The 18,278-nt window shown below is 44.1% G+C and overlaps 2 protein-coding genes across 9 annotated transcripts in view; one reads left to right on the top strand and one right to left on the bottom strand.

The window, feature by feature from the left end:
- IRAK4 (interleukin 1 receptor associated kinase 4) overlaps positions 1 to 697 on the bottom strand; it is a 14,675-nt gene extending 13,978 nt beyond the window's left edge. Inside the window, exon 1 of one of the 3 annotated variants that reach the window (XM_083399856.1) lies at positions 516 to 697. The gene's annotated coding sequence lies outside the window, so the exon portion shown is untranslated. Of the gene's footprint in view, positions 1 to 321; positions 384 to 515 lie in introns of those variants that run through there. The other 2 variants (XM_083399855.1, XM_083399854.1) reach the window with 2 other exon arrangements.
- PUS7L (pseudouridine synthase 7 like) lies at positions 411 to 18,278 on the top strand. 6 transcript variants are annotated; one of them, XM_083399649.1, is made up of 10 exons: positions 485 to 526; positions 774 to 954; positions 3,122 to 4,041; positions 6,142 to 6,301; positions 8,147 to 8,342; positions 9,678 to 9,776; positions 10,288 to 10,369; positions 14,448 to 14,725; positions 16,963 to 17,016; positions 17,880 to 18,278. In XM_083399649.1, the coding sequence occupies exons 3-10, from the start codon at positions 3,138 to 3,140 to the stop codon at positions 18,204 to 18,206; spliced, it is 2,100 nt and encodes a 699-aa protein (XP_083255775.1). In that variant the 5' UTR covers positions 485 to 526; positions 774 to 954; positions 3,122 to 3,137; the 3' UTR covers positions 18,207 to 18,278. The 6 variants fall into 6 exon arrangements, with proteins under 6 accessions (XP_083255774.1, XP_083255775.1, XP_083255776.1 ...); XM_083399648.1 differs by lacking the exon at positions 774 to 954 and having other exon boundaries at positions 411 to 526; XM_083399650.1 differs by lacking the exon at positions 485 to 526 and having other exon boundaries at positions 774 to 950.

The raw sequence follows: 18,278 nt of genomic DNA, 5'->3' as shown, positions 1-18,278 counted from the left end.
GTAAATAAGAAAATGTAAGATGTTATTTGGGAAACGGGATAAAAATGATAGAAATGCAATAATATTTAGCTAAACGATTACAAATTAAGGTAGAATAAGCAGAAGAAACAAATATTTAAAGAACCAGGGGAGGAAGTTGAGGGAAGTCCGGGGAGTAGCGGGGGATTTTTTTTTTCTCTCTCTTTTTTTCTGTGATAAGGATGATCGTACTGAATATAAAAATGTAAAACTCAATAAAACTATTTTTAAAGAATAAAAGATAAGCCCAGCACCGCTTCAGAAGAAAGAAAGAGAAAAGCGAGAAAACAAGCTATCTCTCACCCGCCGAGCGAAGGCTCTGCTTCTGAGCCCGGAGATGCAGACGCACGCCTTCCCTCGCCCCGCCCACCGACGTCACCCGGGAACTTCCACCGCTCTCGCTTCCTATGAAGCAAGCCCCGCCCATCTCGCTTTCGGAGTTGTGCGCATGCGCTCCGTTAAACAGGCTCGGCCCCATCGAGAAAGGATCTACAAACCTATGCGGGAGGTACCAAGGAGGCGGTGGGCGGGAGGGTGGCTTGGCGTTTCGCCACGCTTTATCTCCGACCCAAATGTTTTAATCAGCTACCCTGCGCGGGGTTTTGGTCTATCTTTGGTTAGACAATCCTATCTCCTCCTCCTCCTCCTCTACTCTTTCTCCTTCCTTGCCGCTGGCTCCACCCCTACTTTGATGAAAGTGGTATGCTCTGACTTCCTTGGCTCCGCCTCTTTATCCCCCCCCCCACCTCTACTAGATGGAAGATTCCTTCCAGTCGCTCCAGCGCTATTGCCGCCAGGGGTCCTCCTGCGCCGCGCGGATCGTCCTAAGTGTTCGCAGGGGGATTTCCGTGCAATTGGATACAATTGCAATTGGGACGTTGCGCCGGCGGTGGGGAGTCGGCGTTGTGCGAGCCCGCAAAAGAGCCTTGACAGCAGGTCAGAGACCGCTGGTGTTGCCTACTCTGACTGGCAGCGGCTCCCCAAGGGGGTCAGAAAGCCGGGGGGGGGGCATTCCCAGCCCTACTTGGATTGAACCTGGGAGCTTCTGCCTGCAAGGTAGAGAGACCTTAAGATCAAAGTGACACGTGGTCCTCCAGATGTTCTCGTGCTGCAAATCCCAACCAGTGTGGCTAATGCCCAGGGGTGATGCGACTGGCCCTCCAGTAGCATTTGGAGGCCCACAACTGAAGTAGAGCCTGGCTAGCAATAGGAAGCAACAAGCAGCAGCTTCCTGCAACCGTAGGAAATGCGGCTGCTCTTGCAAGGATCGCTGAGCCCCCTTCTCGCTCTCTTTCTCAGAGAAAGAGAAGTAAGGTGGGTCTGGCTTGATCACTGTGAGATCATTTGTTGTTGTTTAGTCGAGTCCGACTCTTTGTGACCCCCTGGACCAGAGCACGTCAGGCACTCCTGTCTTCCACTGCCCCCCACAGTTTGGTCAAACTCATGCTGGTAGCTTCGAGAACACTGTCCAACCATCTCGTCCTCTGTCGTCCCCTTCTCCTTGTGCCCTCCATCTTTCCCAACATCAGGGTCTTTTCCAGGGAGTCTTCTCTTCTCATGAGGTGGCCAAAGTTTTGGAGCCTCAGCTTCACGACCTGTCCTTCCAGTGAGCACTCAGGGCTGATTTCCTTCAGAATGGAGAGGTTTGATCTTCTTGCAGTCCATGGGACTCTCAAGAGTCTCCTCCAGCACCATAATTCAAAAGCATCAATTCTTCGGCGATCAGCCTTCTTTATGGTCCAGCTCTCACTTCCATACATCACTGCTGGAAAATATGGAATCATAGATTTGGAAGGCACCACAAGGATATTATTGCTGTTGTTGTGGATTGAATTTATACACCGTCCTATACCCAGAGGTCTCAGGGCGGTTCACAGAACAAAATCAAAATATAAAACCACAATATATGTAATCAAAATAAAAACAACAACCGAATAACACCCCCTTCCCCACACAAAATAGAGAGCCGTATTTTAAAAGGGCATAGGATATGCAATGCAGGAATATTTTGTCCAATGTGGGGCTCGAACCCTGACATTATCAGTCTCATGCTCTACCAACTGAGCTGCATGAAAGGTAGCAACCTGGAGTTACGGATGCTGGGCATTTTGGCTTCATGGTGGGTAAAATACAGTTCCCAGGATTCTTTGGGAGAAGCAGCGTGCTTTAAATGTCTAAAGGGAGCAAAGGAGTGGGGAAAGTACAGTGGCACCTCGGGTTACATACGCTTCAGGTTACAGACTCCGCTAACCCAGAAATGGTACCTCGGGTTAAGAACTTTGCTTCAGAATGAGAACAGAAATCGTGGGAGGCCCCATTAGCTAAAGTGGTGCTTCAGGTTAAGAACAGACCTCTGGAACGAATTAAGCACTTAACCTGAGGTACCACTGTACTGCTCTCTTTCTCTCTGACCAGTTCTGGGTAGGTCCAGTCCAGCTCTGCTCCCCAGTATTTCACCCAAAGAGAGAAGGCAAGTGGAAAGAGGAGGCGGAAGCTTCCCTGCCTATTCACCTCTACTCTCTGGACACAGCGTGATGGACCCAGTCCTTACCACAATAGCAAGTGAGATGGCAAGTGAGCAACCGGAGACAGTGGTAGCTGTTCCATGCAATTGCAACTCATTTATGTCTCCTTTTGCAGGCCAAAGGGGCAGCATCTGCTCTGGGGGACCTGCTGTCTAAGGAGGAGGTGATACTGCTATAGAACTAATGGGTCAGAACTAATGGGTTCTGCCGAGCTCCTGGCCCATCAGCAGCTGCCCCAAGCTGTTGACCCCTGATGTCAGCCCTGATCAAAGCACTTCCTTCTATCCATTCATTATATACCCGCTGAATTATGGGTATGTTGCAGCAGAGGGCAACAGTGAGCATGAATACTAAGTCTTCAGTGCTAAGCAAAAGATCCTGTTTATTCGACCATCCTTTGAAACTGTTATGTGCTTAAGATTTTGGCCTTTGTACAGTATACAGATGTTAAAATTGTGCTGATTTGTGTAAAGAAAAAAGAAAAGGAATATAAGCTACTTCCTCCAAATTTAATTTAATAGAGAGTGATTGTGTATGATTTTCTAAGACTTGGCTCCATCTTATCTTCATTTTTCCAGGCTGTATAATATTGGAATGGAAGAAGATTCTGACAGGGCAGTGGCATTCCACTCTTGCACCTACGTGAACGATCACATTGGCTTCTGCGGCAGCTTAAAAATGTTCCCAAAGGACTTTGTAGTAACAGAAATTAATGCATTTGGGCAGTTAGTTAATGACATCATAGCAGATTCTTCTAATAAATCCTGTGAGAGCCTGTCAGAACAAGCTGGGTTCTGTCAACAGGATCCCAAAAGGCTGAGACTGAGTCGTCCAGAACTGTGCACAGGTGAGGAATATTGCAACATTCGGGATGATGATGTTCACTGTTCCCCAGAATGTCTTTCTTTCTCTGTTGGAGAAAGTGAAGAATATAAAGCTGATATTGTACCTGAAAACCACCTTGCCAAAGCTGTTCCCCTGGACTCCTTATTAGATAAGCCCTTAAGGGAGCAACTCGGTCAGTTTGCTTGCCGTGTGAAAGACATGTGGGAGCCTAAATCTGAACTAGGGGTTCCTCCAGATGAATTTTCTCTTGGTCCAGTCCTTGACAAGAAGAATCGAGCCAGCTTGCATGGTGCCATCCGACAGGAATACCCTTTCTTAGCCACGGTGACAAAATGTGGCGAGATGATTGTAAAAGCAAATCAGGACTACCGAGATCTTTGCCAGCTGGTGTCTGAAGAGGAAGCATGTGGCTTTATGAAATTTCTAGATGCCAAACTAGAAAAATCAAAGTTTGCTTTCAGACCGGATGGAGATAAGGAACACCGGAAGATGGTTCACCACTTTATCAGTAAAAAATTTGGGAAGCTTGTAGAAACCAAGTCTTTCACCGACGCTCAACAAAAGGTGGTCATTATAGTAAGGTTTCGTGAAAAAAGTGGTTCAAGGAAAAGGGCTGCTGTTGACAGTGGGATGAGAAAAGAAATTTACACAGGTAAGTATGCAACAACAATTTTGTCACTTCCTTGGAAGGGTTTATATGTCCTTTGAAAATCCATCAGCCTATCATAGACTAATGTATCACTGTCTTATGGGACGCGGGTGGTGCTGTGGGTTAAACCACAGAGCCTAGGACTTGCTGATCAGAAGGTCGGTGATTCGAATCCCCGCAACAGGGTGAGCTCCCGTTGCTTGGTCCCTGCTCCTGCCAACCTAGCAGTTCGAAAGCATGTCAAAGTGCAAGTAGATAAATAGGTACCACTCCGGCGGGAAGGTAAACGGCGTTTCCGTGCACTGCTCTGGTTCGCCAGAAGCGGCTTAGTCATGCTGGCCACATGACCCGGAAGATGTACTCTGGCTCCCTCAGCTTGTAAAGCGAGATGACCGCCGCAACCCCAGAGTCGGTCACGACTGGACCTAATGGTCAGGGGTCCCTTTACCCTTTACCTTTATCACTGTCTTAATGAAATCTACATGAATGAAGTCACACGGAGACAGCTTTATTGCGGTCCATAGACCCAAAATACACAGTACAACAATAGTAAATGTTAGTCATTATTAAGGTGTAAGATCGGCCTTGCTTGAATGAAGTCAGCACTTCTTAAAAAGAGCCACATCACAATAAGCTGGTTCACTCTTAAGGTTAAACCATTGTTTAAAATAAACTATGGTTTAACAAGCACTTTGCTCCTCCCCTACGCCTGACTGTGCTGTATCGGGGAGGAAACAAGCCAGAGTTTGGTTTGTTGTGATGTGTACAATCAGGAATTGAGCGGGCTCATGCCTCAGACGCCTCGGCTTCCGCTTGTAGGTTTGTTTGGAGGAAAACAAACGATGAGCCCAGGTTCACATGCCACAAGAAATCAAACCTGCTTGTTCCTGGCTTGCTTCTGCCCCCCTAGTGGCAAAGTCATGAACTGGGAGAGGAGTAAAGTCCTTGTTTTTATTAAACTATGGTTTGTTTTAAATTATGGTTTAATGTTGCATGTGAGCCAGGTTGGAACTGATGAGAGTTGTAGTCTAGCAGCATTGGGAGGGCACTAGGTAGAGCCAGTGATGCACAAGCAAGAATATCATTTCTGCAAGTAATTGCCGTGTAGCATGGAGTAAAATATGTTACTAGTTTATGTGAGAGGTATGGTTACCTACAGGGTGGAGTTGATTTAAATCAAATTGATTTAAAGCACTAGTCAGTAAGACTTGATTTAAATCTTTTTTTCTTTTTTTTTACAGAAAGACTCATTCTTTCTGGTATAATCTTAATATTTACAACCAGATGAAGGTTTCATTTTAGGAATAATAAATTTTCAGAGTAGTTTTTACAATTATATCAGAAATTACTGATTTGGATATACTATTAGAAATACCTAGACAGGTAATTATGAAATTATTGTGAGGTTTAATAAGTTACCTGTTTATATTTGGACAGCATTTATTGGAAGGAGAAAAATAATCATTTCCTTAATAACAATTTAAACAATGTATTTAACTAAAACAATAACATTATGTATCCATGTATCCATATGTATCCATGTTTGTTAACTGATGTGGTTAAATTTTTTTTTTTTTTCAAAAAAAAAACCCCAACAGACTGAGTTTTAGCAAACATGAAAAACTTAAAACAAATCCTTATTTCCTGATGAATAGCCTTTGGACTGTAATGTAACTTAAAAAGAAAACTATCTTTAGAAAGAATTTTCCTCCAAAAGCATTTTATTTTCAAAATTCAATTTAAATTAAAAAGTGATTTAAATTTAAAAAATCATTTTTTAAAAATAAAAGTTTTTTAAAAATGATTTTTATCCACTCTGGTTACCTACAGACAGCAGCAATAACTTTGATACTGCATTTGCTTACATTTAGAAACGGCTTAAAACAAGGTATTTCTACTCCAGCTTAGTTTTAGTTTTACTGATTTCCATAGAACAAGGATTAGTCAGTAAAAAAACAATTTTTCTCAATTGCTTAGCCAATGCCTAAACTATCCTATCAACAGATCTTCCATTAGCTCAGTCGTTTGAGGGGGGCACCATTCATGTTTTCTGAGCAACGCCATCCACTTGGGTGCACTGATTCTGCAATAATGTGGTTTCAGCTTTTACTCTCCGGAAAGAGAACCTGGAAACGCTTGAAGCAATTAACTTCTTGTCTGCTGAACTTGGCGTGCTCCCTTCAGACTTCAGTTACACAGGCATTAAAGACAAGAAGGCCATTACGTACCAAGCTATGGTTGTGAAGAAGGTGACGCCTGAAAGGTAATGAGAGATTTGTGGTTGCACTTTAACATCATGGTTTGAATTAGACTCTAGCTCTCTTTAAATTCAGATCTAGTATTTAATTTTGCTGGTTAGAAAGGAGTTCCATTTTGTTTTGAGTTCTTAACACTTGAAGCAATACGGAAAGTTAAAAGTCCTTTGGTATGCTTCGCATCTAGAGCAGGGGTAGGAACCCGGGAGCCAAATGTGATCCTCCCAGCTTTTCTGTCCGGCTCTCTAGACTCTTGATTAATAAGCTGTGTTCTTGAGTACCATTAAGATAGAAATTATTTCCCTGCTTTTCAAAGCATTGCTCATTTAGTACATGAGAAACATGTTGATTTGGGTGTTTATTTCTACAGCTGCACATGTAGCAAAATGGTGTAATGTTACTTGTCTTAAAGCAATTTTCACGGTTAATCGGCTGAACCTTTCACTTGCGTTCTCATCGTTCTGATCCCCAAGAATCTGTTGTTCATCAAAGGGAAACTTTGTCTGCAACGCTCTCTAAAGCATAATGACTCTTTCCTTGTCGGCCTTACAAAAATAAACTCGCAGGGCCATTTCTCTCCTTGGGTGTGTAATGTACATGCTTGTAATTGAAAACACAGCTGACAGTTCAAATATCTGACCCTGACGTGTTCATTTAATCTTTTACTTCTAACACACATGAAATCCCCATTCAAGCCAAGAAATGTTTTTCCAAGTAGAACTGCCACAGAATTGTGTGTGAGATTGGGGCAACACGTTGAAAGTGCAATGTCGATTAAGTCCCTTTTTTCTCTCTCTCTCACAGAAGTATTTTGTAGAGTCTGTTCCTAGTTAGCCCTCCCTTTTTAAGCCATTTCTGCTTATACTTTTTTATTGAATACTATGCTGTTCTCACTCCCCATCTTTGCCCTGCCAGTCTTGGTTAAATTCTTATTCCTCGGCGTAAGAATACCTTTCTATGTCTCAGTCGCACTACTTTTATTTAGTCATCATGCATATTGCTTATAATGCATGTCCCTATATAGTGAACAAATAAACAAACAGAACTTGAATACAGTGTCTTCTTTAGCTTGTGTTCCACAGCTTGAGAAAGTCTTACTCTCTCATTTCCAATAATCGGCACACTGGTTGTTTTTAGTTCTTTGTGGTTGTTAGTTGTCCAAGACATTTTGCAAAAATTTAAAATGGGAAAGTAGGATACGGCTGTGCAAATATACAACCACAATTAAAAAGTTTGAGCTGAGAGACAAAAATAGGTAGTAGAATCAGCCCAAAGAGCAAAAACAGTGATATTTTCAAGTGGCATAGGAATGTCAACAGGGAGAGAAACCAAATGGAGTTCTGTAGTTTTGACCACCGCACTCAGCCTGCTCCCTGACTACGCCCATGCTTTGCCTGCTTTCATCATGCTCCTATGCACTTATCATGCGCTGGGTAATACATGTACAACATTAGCACTCTAAAAATTGATGGTCTGGGTGGTCTTCATATGGACACATATAGTATGTGCATTAAAAAGCGGCAAGGTATGTGTGCAATGCTTTTATCAATAAGTACTTTTTGTTTAGCCTGCCTCCTGCAAAAATCAGAACACGATCTTAGCACATTGTGGGGCTGGGAGCACATTATTGCAGAATTTCTGCTAATGCGTATTTTGCAGCTGTGTTAAGTGGTAGCAACAAAAGATCAAAAGTTGAAAGGTCCAAGTGAGGGCATGCTTTCTCCTCCCCCCCCCCCAGCAAAATCATTGCCAGTAAAATGCTATAGGAAGCTCATTTTTTGAAAACTGCTTCCTTGTTAAAATATTCAGCATGTAGAAAATGACACGGCATTTCCAACGTTTCCTTTCTGCAGGTTGAAAGAACTTGGAAACACCATTGGGAAAAAAGGAATTGGTGTGTCTAATGTACACTCTGCCAGTCAGCCGCTGAGACTTGGTCAATTGCAAGGAAACCATTTTGATATAATTGTAAGAGATTTAAAACTTAAAAGCAATGACTGTTCTGCGAGCCTAAAGGAGAGAGTATATGAAGCAACTGAGAACGTCAAGGTAAAGCATAGAACATTTCAAAAGATGCTGCCTCTAGCTTTCCATGCCTCTATGATTTTAAAATACTACATAGTGTCCAGATCAGCATTGCAATCTAAAGATGCACCTCTTTGTCTTAGCTTTGGGCACCTGAGGTGTGTATTTTTGGATCCACCTTATTTTTGTAAGTCTAAACTGTGTTTAATACTGTGTAACATTGGACGCAGGTGGCACTGTGGGTTAAACCACAGAGCCTAGGACTTGCCGATCAGAAGGTCGGCGGTTTGAATCCCCGCCACGGGGTGAGCTCCTGTTTCTCAGTCCCTGCTCCTGCCAACCTAGCAGTTCAAAAGCATGTCAAAGTGCAAGTAGTTAAATAGGTACCTCTCCAGCAGGAAGGTAAACAGCGTTTTTGTGTGCTACTCTGGTTCACCAGAAGTGGCATAGTCATGCTGGCCACATGACCCGGAAGCTGTACGCCGGCTCCCTTGGCCAATAAAGCGATATGAGCGCCGCAACCCCAGAGTTGGTCACGACTGGACCTAATGGTCAGGGGTCCCTTTACCTTTACCTTTAACATTGTATATTAATATTAATGTTGTGTTTTAATAGTCATAATCTGCCCCAGAACCTTAGTCTGAAGGGTGGGAAATAAACTACTGTAGTAGTAGCAGCAGTAGTAGTAGTAGTAACAACAACAACACAAGAAGTAATAGCTCCATGCTATTCTGCATCTGGGGAACACTGTGTACAGTTCTGGGTGCTACATTTGAAGAAGGATATTGATAAATTGGAGTATATCCAGAGAAGGGTAGCCAAGTGGTCTAGAGAACAAGCCCTATGAGGAATGGTTGAAGGCTGGAGAAGGTTAAAGGGAGCCATGATTCGTTTTCTTCAGATATCTGAAGGGCTGTCTCAGGTTATGGCCAGAAGGCACATGTGGCCACCATCTTTCTGAAGTTAAGCAGCAATGGGTCTGGTCAGTGTTTGGATGGGAAACCACCTGGGAACTGTATATATGGAAGGAAGAGGTGATATATAAAGGTAAGAAAACGAATAGGAATAAATAGGATGGAGCAGACTTCTTCTCTGTTGCTCCAGATGGCAGGACCTAGAGCCCAGGGAAAGAAATTGCAGGGAAGCAGATTCCAGCGAAACCTTAGCAGAAACTTCCTAACAGTAAGAGCCGATGGGTCTCCTTCACTGGAGGTATTCAAGCCGATGCAAAATGATCAGGTGTAGTTGCAAGCTTCTTGTATTGAACATGGGGGTGGGCTACACAGCCACCTAGGTCCCTTCTAATGCTAAAATGCTACGATTCTTTGTATGTTTAACTTTTCCTCTTCTGCTTTGCAGAAAAATGGTTTTATAAATTTCTATGGACCTCAGCGATTTGGACAAAGGCAGACTATACAGACAGATCAAATCGGATTGGCTTTGCTGAATGAAGAACTGGTACACACACAGAGATATAATTTTATACTTCCCTTCCTCCTAAGAGCTATTGGGGTGGGGTGGGGCTACACGAAGTTCTCCTTCCCTATTCTAACATTGCAACAGTTTTGTGAGCTAGGTTAGTCTGAAAGAGATGCACTGGCCCATGATCACTCAGGGAGCTTTATGGCTGTGTGTGTGAGAACACGCTCTTTTTTAAAAATCGGATTATCATTCCCTCAATTTCCATTGTTTACACTGTGAGTGTTGTTCCTTATGTAGCCAAAACAGCACCCACTGTGCAGACTTAGGGGGACTCCCAAGGTTTGCAGAAGTACATAAAAATCTTTAGAAAACGCAAAGTGGGAGGGGAAGAAACCACAAACAGCCCATGAGGACTTAGTGTGTGCCACATTTGGACGTAGATCACCCTTGTAAAAGTCCAATCATTCGGAATCAAAGCTGGTACTAACATAATAAACTTTTAAGAACACACAGAGCAACATGTCATTTGCGTTTACTTGCCTTAAAGGTCAAAGCGGTGAAATTGTTTTTCACGCCAGAAGATTCAGATGATCCTGTAAATAAAGCGAAGAAATACTTCCTTCAGACCGGTAAATATGCCATCTCCTATGAAACATATCGCAGGAAGAAAACCTTGCTGCGTAGTGAGGAAAAATAGTTTGGGTTTATTAACAGAAGCAATATTAAAATCAGCGGAAGTGGGTAAATAGTTATGCACTCGTGTGTGTATGTGTATCTTAAAAGGTTCTCAGTATTTGCTTTTTTAAAGATATTGATATACTGCTTAATATTCAGAATTTCATAATGTATATATAAAAATAAATAAAATATATACAGTCGTACCTTGGAAGTCGAACGGAATCTGTTCCAGAAGTCTGTTCGACTTCCAAAACGTTTGAAAACCAAATTGCGGCTTCTGATTGGCTGCAGGAAGCTCCTGCAGCCAATCGGAAGCCGCAAAACCCCCATTGGACATTCAGGTTCCTAAAGAACGTTTGCAAACCGGAACAGTCACTTCCGGGTTTGCGACGTTCAGGAGCCAAAATGTATGAGTTCCAGGGCTTTCGACAAGCAAGGTACGACTGTATTTAAAGCGTACAAGGAATAAGAACAATTCAATTCATTTATTTAAAGGCTGAAAATTCCCTTAGAATGCCTGTTGAAATAGGAAAGTCTTTGTTTGATGCTTGAAGTTCCTTGGAGGGCCGTGTGTGTGCCTTTTTCTGCTCTGCATTGAGAACAATGGGTTAAATTACACAGTACTTGGCCCATGTCTTGAGTTAGCACATCTTCCACGTCTGTCTCCACCAGACCTTATTTATTTATTTAAAAATACAAGTGCTAGTAGTAGAACTACAATGACAAGATATGACTTAGTTGTTTTGACAAGCTATTATATGGGCATGGTGCCCTTTTACATGACTGTGGCAATTACTGTCACCCTTCAGTGACCCACCTTAGGTCTTTGCCCACGAAAATCTCTCCTCTAATTTTAAACACTTGCTTTCATTTCTGAACGTTCGCTGCAAAGTTTCCTTTCCATATTGCCTTTTCCTCCACGGGGCTTTTCTTTGTCGCTCTCAGTGTAACCGGAGCTCCCTAGAGAGTTGGCTGCTTCAGTGATGTAACTAACCTTTTCTTCAGACAGCCAGGAATTAATTGCTTTCCCATGCCCTGAAGAGCTGCATAGAAAAAGGGAAGTAATCATCACCTAATTGAGCAGTGAGCTGCAGAATATATACCACAGCATTACATCATTTTCAGCACCTTTTTAATGGGGGTGGGCACTATTTGCAGAAAGGACCCCCCTCTCCTCACAAGATTATACATTTGCCCATGTTAGGAGGTTAGCAGAAAGGAAGTGAGTAACTGAGGGGAATGGCTGTGTCTGATAGGATCTGCAGGTGTGCGAGTGTTGCCGTTTTTTTCTGGGAAAGGGGTTTTCTGAAAATGTTGTTTCAGATTCTGCTGTAATGATGCTGTTCTTCAGTGATGAAAATCAAGCAAAATAAGGAAAAACTTTTTTATTTTTTGATACATCATTTTCCCCTTTGAGCTGAGTTGATGGACACATTTAGTACAGTGGTGTCTCGCAAGACAAAATTAATTCGTTCCGCGAGTTTTTTCGTAGAGCGAGTTTTTTCATCTTGCGAAGCACCACGGCGGGGAGGGGTGGGGAGAAGCAGGGCAGCTGCCGCAGCCGGTCCTTGGACTCACCTGCACCTTGTGGACACCGCGCAACGCGGCTGCTGGAGGGCGGCGGGGCTCAGGAGCGCGACTCCGGCTGCAACGCTGGCTGCTGGCGGCAACGGCTCCTGAGGGGAACGCGCGAGGGCGGTGGGCAGCGGCGCAAGGCAGTCAGAAGGTCGGCCGGAAGGTGGGAAGGAGCCGGAGGAGCCGTCAGCAGGAAGGTGGGAGGGAGCCGGAGGAGCGGGGAAGCGAGCGTGCGTGCGTGCAGTGACCGTCGCCATGACAGGAGAGGCAGGGCTGTTTCGTCTAGCGAAGCAAGCCCTTAGAAAAATCTGTCTTGCGAAGCACCTCAGAAAACGAAAAACCCTTTTGTCTAGCGGGTTTTTCGTCTTCCGAGGCATTCGTCTTGCGGGGTACCACTGTATTCCCCTTGCCTCTAACACATTCAGAAGAGTGGACTCTCTCAGCATTACTTACTTGAAGCAAAAGCACATTTACCTAACGTTCCTTGGTTAGAGGAATTAAGGGGGGTGTGTGGGTGACGAATTGGAAACAGAAATATTAGTTTTCTCGAAGTTTGAAATCTGAAGTACTCCCTCTTTTCCCACAAATGTTACCACCCATGCCAAAAAGAGCACTTCTTTTTCTTAATGATTTTCCTGCTTTCCTTATGGAAATGCAGCTCTTTTCATTCTCATTGCCTTCTCTGGCTCTCAGTTCCCATTGACTTCGCTTGTCCTTAACGATGCCGTGATGTAGTCAAATCACATGGGCTGCATAGTGCCAGGATGATACCCTATTCCCTTGTGATCCCAGATCACCTGAAATTGCCAAGATGGGGATAAGAAGATAAGAAGTAGCAGGTAGAAATGGTGCAGAAAGTGGAAAGGAAACAGTGAGCCAGTTTGTACGTGACACTAAGCCAAACCATGGCTCAGCTAATGCATCTGCATGCAGGTAGCTGCAGCAGAAATCATGGCCGCTTTGCTTCTCACCTTGGTCTCCTGAAGCTAAGCCATGGTTTGTGTTAGCATTGTGTCCAAACCCAGGCTCATTGTTTGTCTTCCCCAGACAACCAGGAACAGCAAACCAGGAACAAACCTTGGCTACAACTTATGGTTTGTCTAGAGCAAGGCAGGTAGACTGGTGACTGGGAGTGGCCGCTGAGACCACATAACACTGGTCCTGAAAGACCTACGTTTCCAAGCACAATTCAAAGTGTTGGTGCTGACCTTTAAAGCCAGGCATAGGCAAACTCGGTCCTCCAGATGTTTTGGGACTACAACTCTCATCATCCCTGACCACTGGTCCTGTTAGCTAGGGATGATGAGAGTTGTACTCCCAAAACATCTGGAGGGCTGAGTTTGCCTATGCCTGTTTAAAGCCCTAAACAGCCTCAGCCCAGTATACCTGAAGAAGTGTCTCCACCCCTACTGCTCAGCCCGGACACTGAGGTCCAGCTCCAAGGGTCTTCTGGCAGTTTCCTCACTGTGAGAAGTGAGGTTACAGCGAACCAGGCAGAGGGCCTTCTCGGTGGTGGCGCCCGCCCTGTGGAACACCCTCCCATCAAATGTCAAGGAAATAAACAACTATCTGAGTTTTAGAAAACATCTGAAGGCAGCCCTGTTTAGGGATGTTTTTAATGTTTGATGTATTTATCGTGTTTTTAATATTCTGTTGGGAGCCTGCCAGAGTGGTTGGGGAAACTCAGCCAGATGGGTGGGGTGGAAATAATAAGTTGTTGTTGTTGTTGTTGTTAAGTAAACTGGGCTGGGGGGGGGGAGGAGGAAATGAAACAAGTAAAAAATAATAATCATCATCATAGTAGTTGAAATAAATATTTATCCACCCTGAAAGTGCTATTTTTGACATGGAAAAGTGGAGAGCAAATTTGCACATTAGCCTCATTTGCTTTTAAAAGGGATCCTTTCAGTTTTTTCAAACCAATGAATGAATACAGTGGTACCTCAGGTTAAGAACTTAATTCGTTCCGGAGATCTGTTCTTAACCTGAAACTGTTCTTAACCTGAAGCACCACTTCAGCTAATGGGGCCTCCTGTTGCCCCTGCGCCACCGCTGCACGATTTCTGTTCTCATCCTGAAGCAAAGTTCTTAACGCGAGGTAATATTTCTGGGTTAGCGGAGTCTGTAACCTGAAGCATGTTTAACCTGAAGCGTATGTAACCTGTAAATCCAACAGCTTAGAGTTGGGGCTGCTTGAGTCTTGAAAGTCTAAGCATCTTTGCGAAGCCAAGAGGGCACAATCTCAACCGGGAACAAACACAGAGCATAATGGATGTGGTGGAGAGGACTCAAAAAGGGGAGAATCAGTGGGCAAGAGAAGCAACCAGCACCATTCAACCACCCACTGCTTCTCATATGATATGTTGAGGAGAAACAGAAGTTGTGCTACGAAGGTGCACCTTAGAAGCAGAATGTGTAGAAAGAAGCTCATGATCAGTTTTCTCTGTTTTTCAGAGGACGCGAAAGGTACCCTCGCAATGCTGCCTGACTTCAAAGTCAGAGAGACGATGCTGCTGCGTGCCTTGAATCGCTACGGTATAAATCAGGAGGGATGTGCTCGAGGGTGGCTCAGTATTCCTCACTCCATGCGTATTTTCTACGTCCATGCATATTGCAGTAAGATTTGGAACGAAGCCGCTTCCTACCGGATTAAGATCTACGGTACAAGAGTTGTGGCTGGCGACCTCGTCTTTTCGGGAACACGTTCTGAAAGCTGTTCGCTGAATGACAAGGTAAACAGGAGCTTGAAAGGCACGGATAGCAAATCTGATCCTCTCTGGGTCTGTTAAATTTCATTAAAATTCGAATGAGGCCTTTCATCTTCCTGGTACTCCATAAATAAACATGCTGTGCTTACAAAAGGTGCAGTCTGGTTTGGCAGAACCAATCAGATATAGATGATTTTGCTATGCATGTTTATGAGAACCAAGCCTTTTTTGTGTGAACTATAATGTGGTCCGGGATGTCGCATGCATGAAATGGGATAGTGCTCCTTTTGGAATAAGATGAATGGATGTCAATTCATGATGTCAATGAGTTCAGGAAATTAATTGGTGCAAGTTCAGGTAACATACCCCCTTATAAATCAGATCATCCTATAATTATATATTATTATTATTTTTGCAAAAAATAATAATAAACCTATAAAAACCTTTACCCATGTACATTATGTCTTCTGTAGATACTACCAGCTTGCTTTCAAACTCATCGCTATTATGAGGACTAGAACTGTGTCTTTGGTTTTGTTTTGTTGTTGTTGTTGTTGCTTAGTTTAATTGGATCTTCTCAAAAATAATGGCTGGGGAGCAAATGAAATTGTATATGGATGGCAGAAGAAACAGCACTGCCCAGTTAACAGCTATATTTCACCTGGGCTGAAAGGCAGGGTAGAGATATTTAGATAGGTTAAAAACATAAAATAAGCTCTTGATTATTCAAAATGCTATTTCAGAAAAATAAAAATCAGAAGACGTCATCCAGTTGGAAGGCCATGTACTCTTTAATCATGAAGTTATTTCAGCATGGCTAACATTAATTTCACATTCTTTACCATTTAAAGTGGTGTGTTCTGTGATTACGAATGGGATAAGTACACAGCCAAGTCAAACAGTTGTTTCTAATTTTGTGTTGGTTGAAGCCAACCACTTGCCTTTGCAATAAATAACTTGGAAATGTTTTCTCTTAAAGGATGGCGAGAGTTGCAATCTTATACCAATTCACCTGAAAGTAAGCTCCATTGAATCAATGGAATTGAATTCTGAGTAAGCGTGCATAGAATGCATTGTAGGCGTACAGTAGGTATATGATTGGTTCACATTCTACAGAAATTCCACTGCCTCTCACTAGTGGCAATGTCCAAGTAGTGAAGCTCCACTCAAGAGAAGCTTCTATGGGTAAACCACTGTGCCGCTTGAGATTGCCGATCAAAAGCTCGGTGGTTCGAATCCCGGCGATGGGGTAAGCTCCTGTTGTTCGGTCCCTGCTCCTGCCAACCTAGCAGTTCGAAAGCACGCAGTGCAGGTAGATAAATAGGTACCTCTCCGAAGGGAAGGTAAACGGTGTTTCCATGCGCTGCTCTGGTTTCAGCAGAAGCGGCTTAGTCATGCTGGCCACATGACCCGGAAAAACTGTCTGCAGAAGCGGACAAACACCGGCTCCCTCGGCCTGTAAAGCGAGATGAGCGCCCCAAGCCCAGAGTCATTCATGACTGGACTTAATTGTCATGGGTCCCTTTACCTTTACAGTGGTACCTCTGGTTACATACACTTCAGGTTACATACGCTTTGGGTTACAGACTCCGCTAACCCAGAAAGATTACCTCAGGTTAAGAACTTTGCTTCAGGATGAGAACAGAAATCGTGCTCCGGCAGCACGGCAGCAGCAGGAAGCCCCATTAGCTAAAGCAGTGCTTCAGGTTAAGAACAGTTTCAGGTTAAGAACAGACCTCCGGAACGAATTAAGTAATTAACCCGAGGTACCACTGTAATCAAAATTGCCATTAAAATGATAGAGCATCGCTGCAGTACTAAAAGTTCAACAATTCATTTTTCTTTAGAAATATATCACAAAAAATGAAGCGAGCATGCCAGTTAATATCCCAGAATAGCCCTAAAACTAATATAAGATCTAAAGACCAGACACAGTTTTTTGGGCAGCTGTTCCCTTTTGGGGTACAGGTAGGTAGAAGCCGCTATACCTTGATGGCTAACACAGTCTCTTCCCTCCCTCTACTATTTGAGCTCTAAGAGTGCATGCCTAGCCTAGCCATGTCTACTCTGAGCAAGACCCGCTGGGGCTTACGGCCTGGTAACTGGGGTTAGGATTGCAGCCCGAATCCTTGCATTTATGTTTTTAACCTTCGATACTGCATTGCAAAGTGGCCTGGGAATTATTTGAAGGATGGGAATAGAAACCTCTAGAATAAGTCCATAAAAACATGTTACATACTTTCCCCCATTTTTTATACCAGGTCCACGTAGTAACAGCTGCAGAAGAAGAGACCAATGAATATGCAATAAATCAGGTACGTTTTGGGAAAACGCATTTCTTTAAAGTATTAAAGGAGCACTAGGCTTATGACATACACTTGTAAGTTACAGGCATAGCTTGATCACTGGAAAATATAAATACAGTCGTACCTTGGAAGTCGAACGGAATCCATTTGGGAAGTCCATTCGACTTCCAAAATGTTCAGAAACCAAAGCGCAGCTTCTGATTGTCTGCAGGAAGCTCCTCACTTCCGGGTTTCGATCGTTCTGGAGCTGATTTGTTTGGGAGCCAAGGTGTTGGAGATGCAAGGTACGACTGTAGAAGGAAATGCCAAACCAAACCAAAAATCTGGATCTGTGTGCATTTTGCAGGGTTCTCTCGCTACCACCCTTCCTCCACCCCCCCGCAACCAGCAATTCCTCTGTGTTCCTTTGTTATGACCTCTCCTGGGCATGCGTAAAGGTAAAGGGACCCCTGACCATTAGGTCCAGTCGTGACCGACTCTGGGGTTGCGCGCTCATCTCGCTCTATAGGTCGAGGGAGCCGGCGTTTGTCTGTAGACAGCTTCTGGGTCATGTGGCCAGCATGACTAAGCCGCTTCTGGCGAACCAGAGCAGCGCACGGAAACGGTGTTTACCTTCCCGCCGGAGTGGTTCCTGTTTATCTACTTGCACTTTGATGTGCTTTCGAACTGCTAGGTTGGCAGGAGCAGGGACCGAGCAACGGGAGCTCACCCCGTCGCAGGGATTTGAACTGCCGACCTTCTGATCGGCAAGTCCTAGGCTCTGTGGTTTAACCCACAGCGCCACCCGCGGCCCTGGGCATGCATACATGTGCTTTTATGCAAACCCGTTCCCCTTCCGCAGATACGCTCACCTTGCTTTTTTCTTCCCAAAGGTGATTATCCCAATGGCTGGCTACAACGTCCGCTATCCCACTAACAAAGTTGGGGAGTGGTATCGCAAAAGACTTGCCCGTGATGGGCTGCAGATGCACCAGTTCAGGCTTCCTTCGTTACAGCTGAACGTGCCTGGATGCTACCGACATCTCCTGAAGTGTCCGCGCGATCTGTCGTACCGTTTTTTAAAAAGCGGCGAAGAACCAATGGGAACTGGGGACAATTCCCCCAGAGATCCCGAAACTTCTCTTTCGGTGTCATTTTGGCTCGATCCTTCGTGCTACGCAACTGTTTGTTTGGGGGAAATAATGAAGTGCAATCTTTAAAAAGAAAAGGCAGAGCTTCGCTGTATAGAAATACGCTCAATAAAAATGGCATGGGGCTGCGTAGGAAAAAAA

Source organism: Podarcis tiliguerta (assembly GCF_965153285.1).
Source record: "Podarcis tiliguerta genome assembly, chromosome: 10".
Lineage (NCBI taxonomy): Eukaryota > Metazoa > Chordata > Lepidosauria > Squamata > Lacertidae > Podarcis > Podarcis tiliguerta.
The sequence above is the reverse complement of the archived record's forward strand: the minus strand, read 5'-3'. Positions and strand labels throughout refer to the sequence as shown.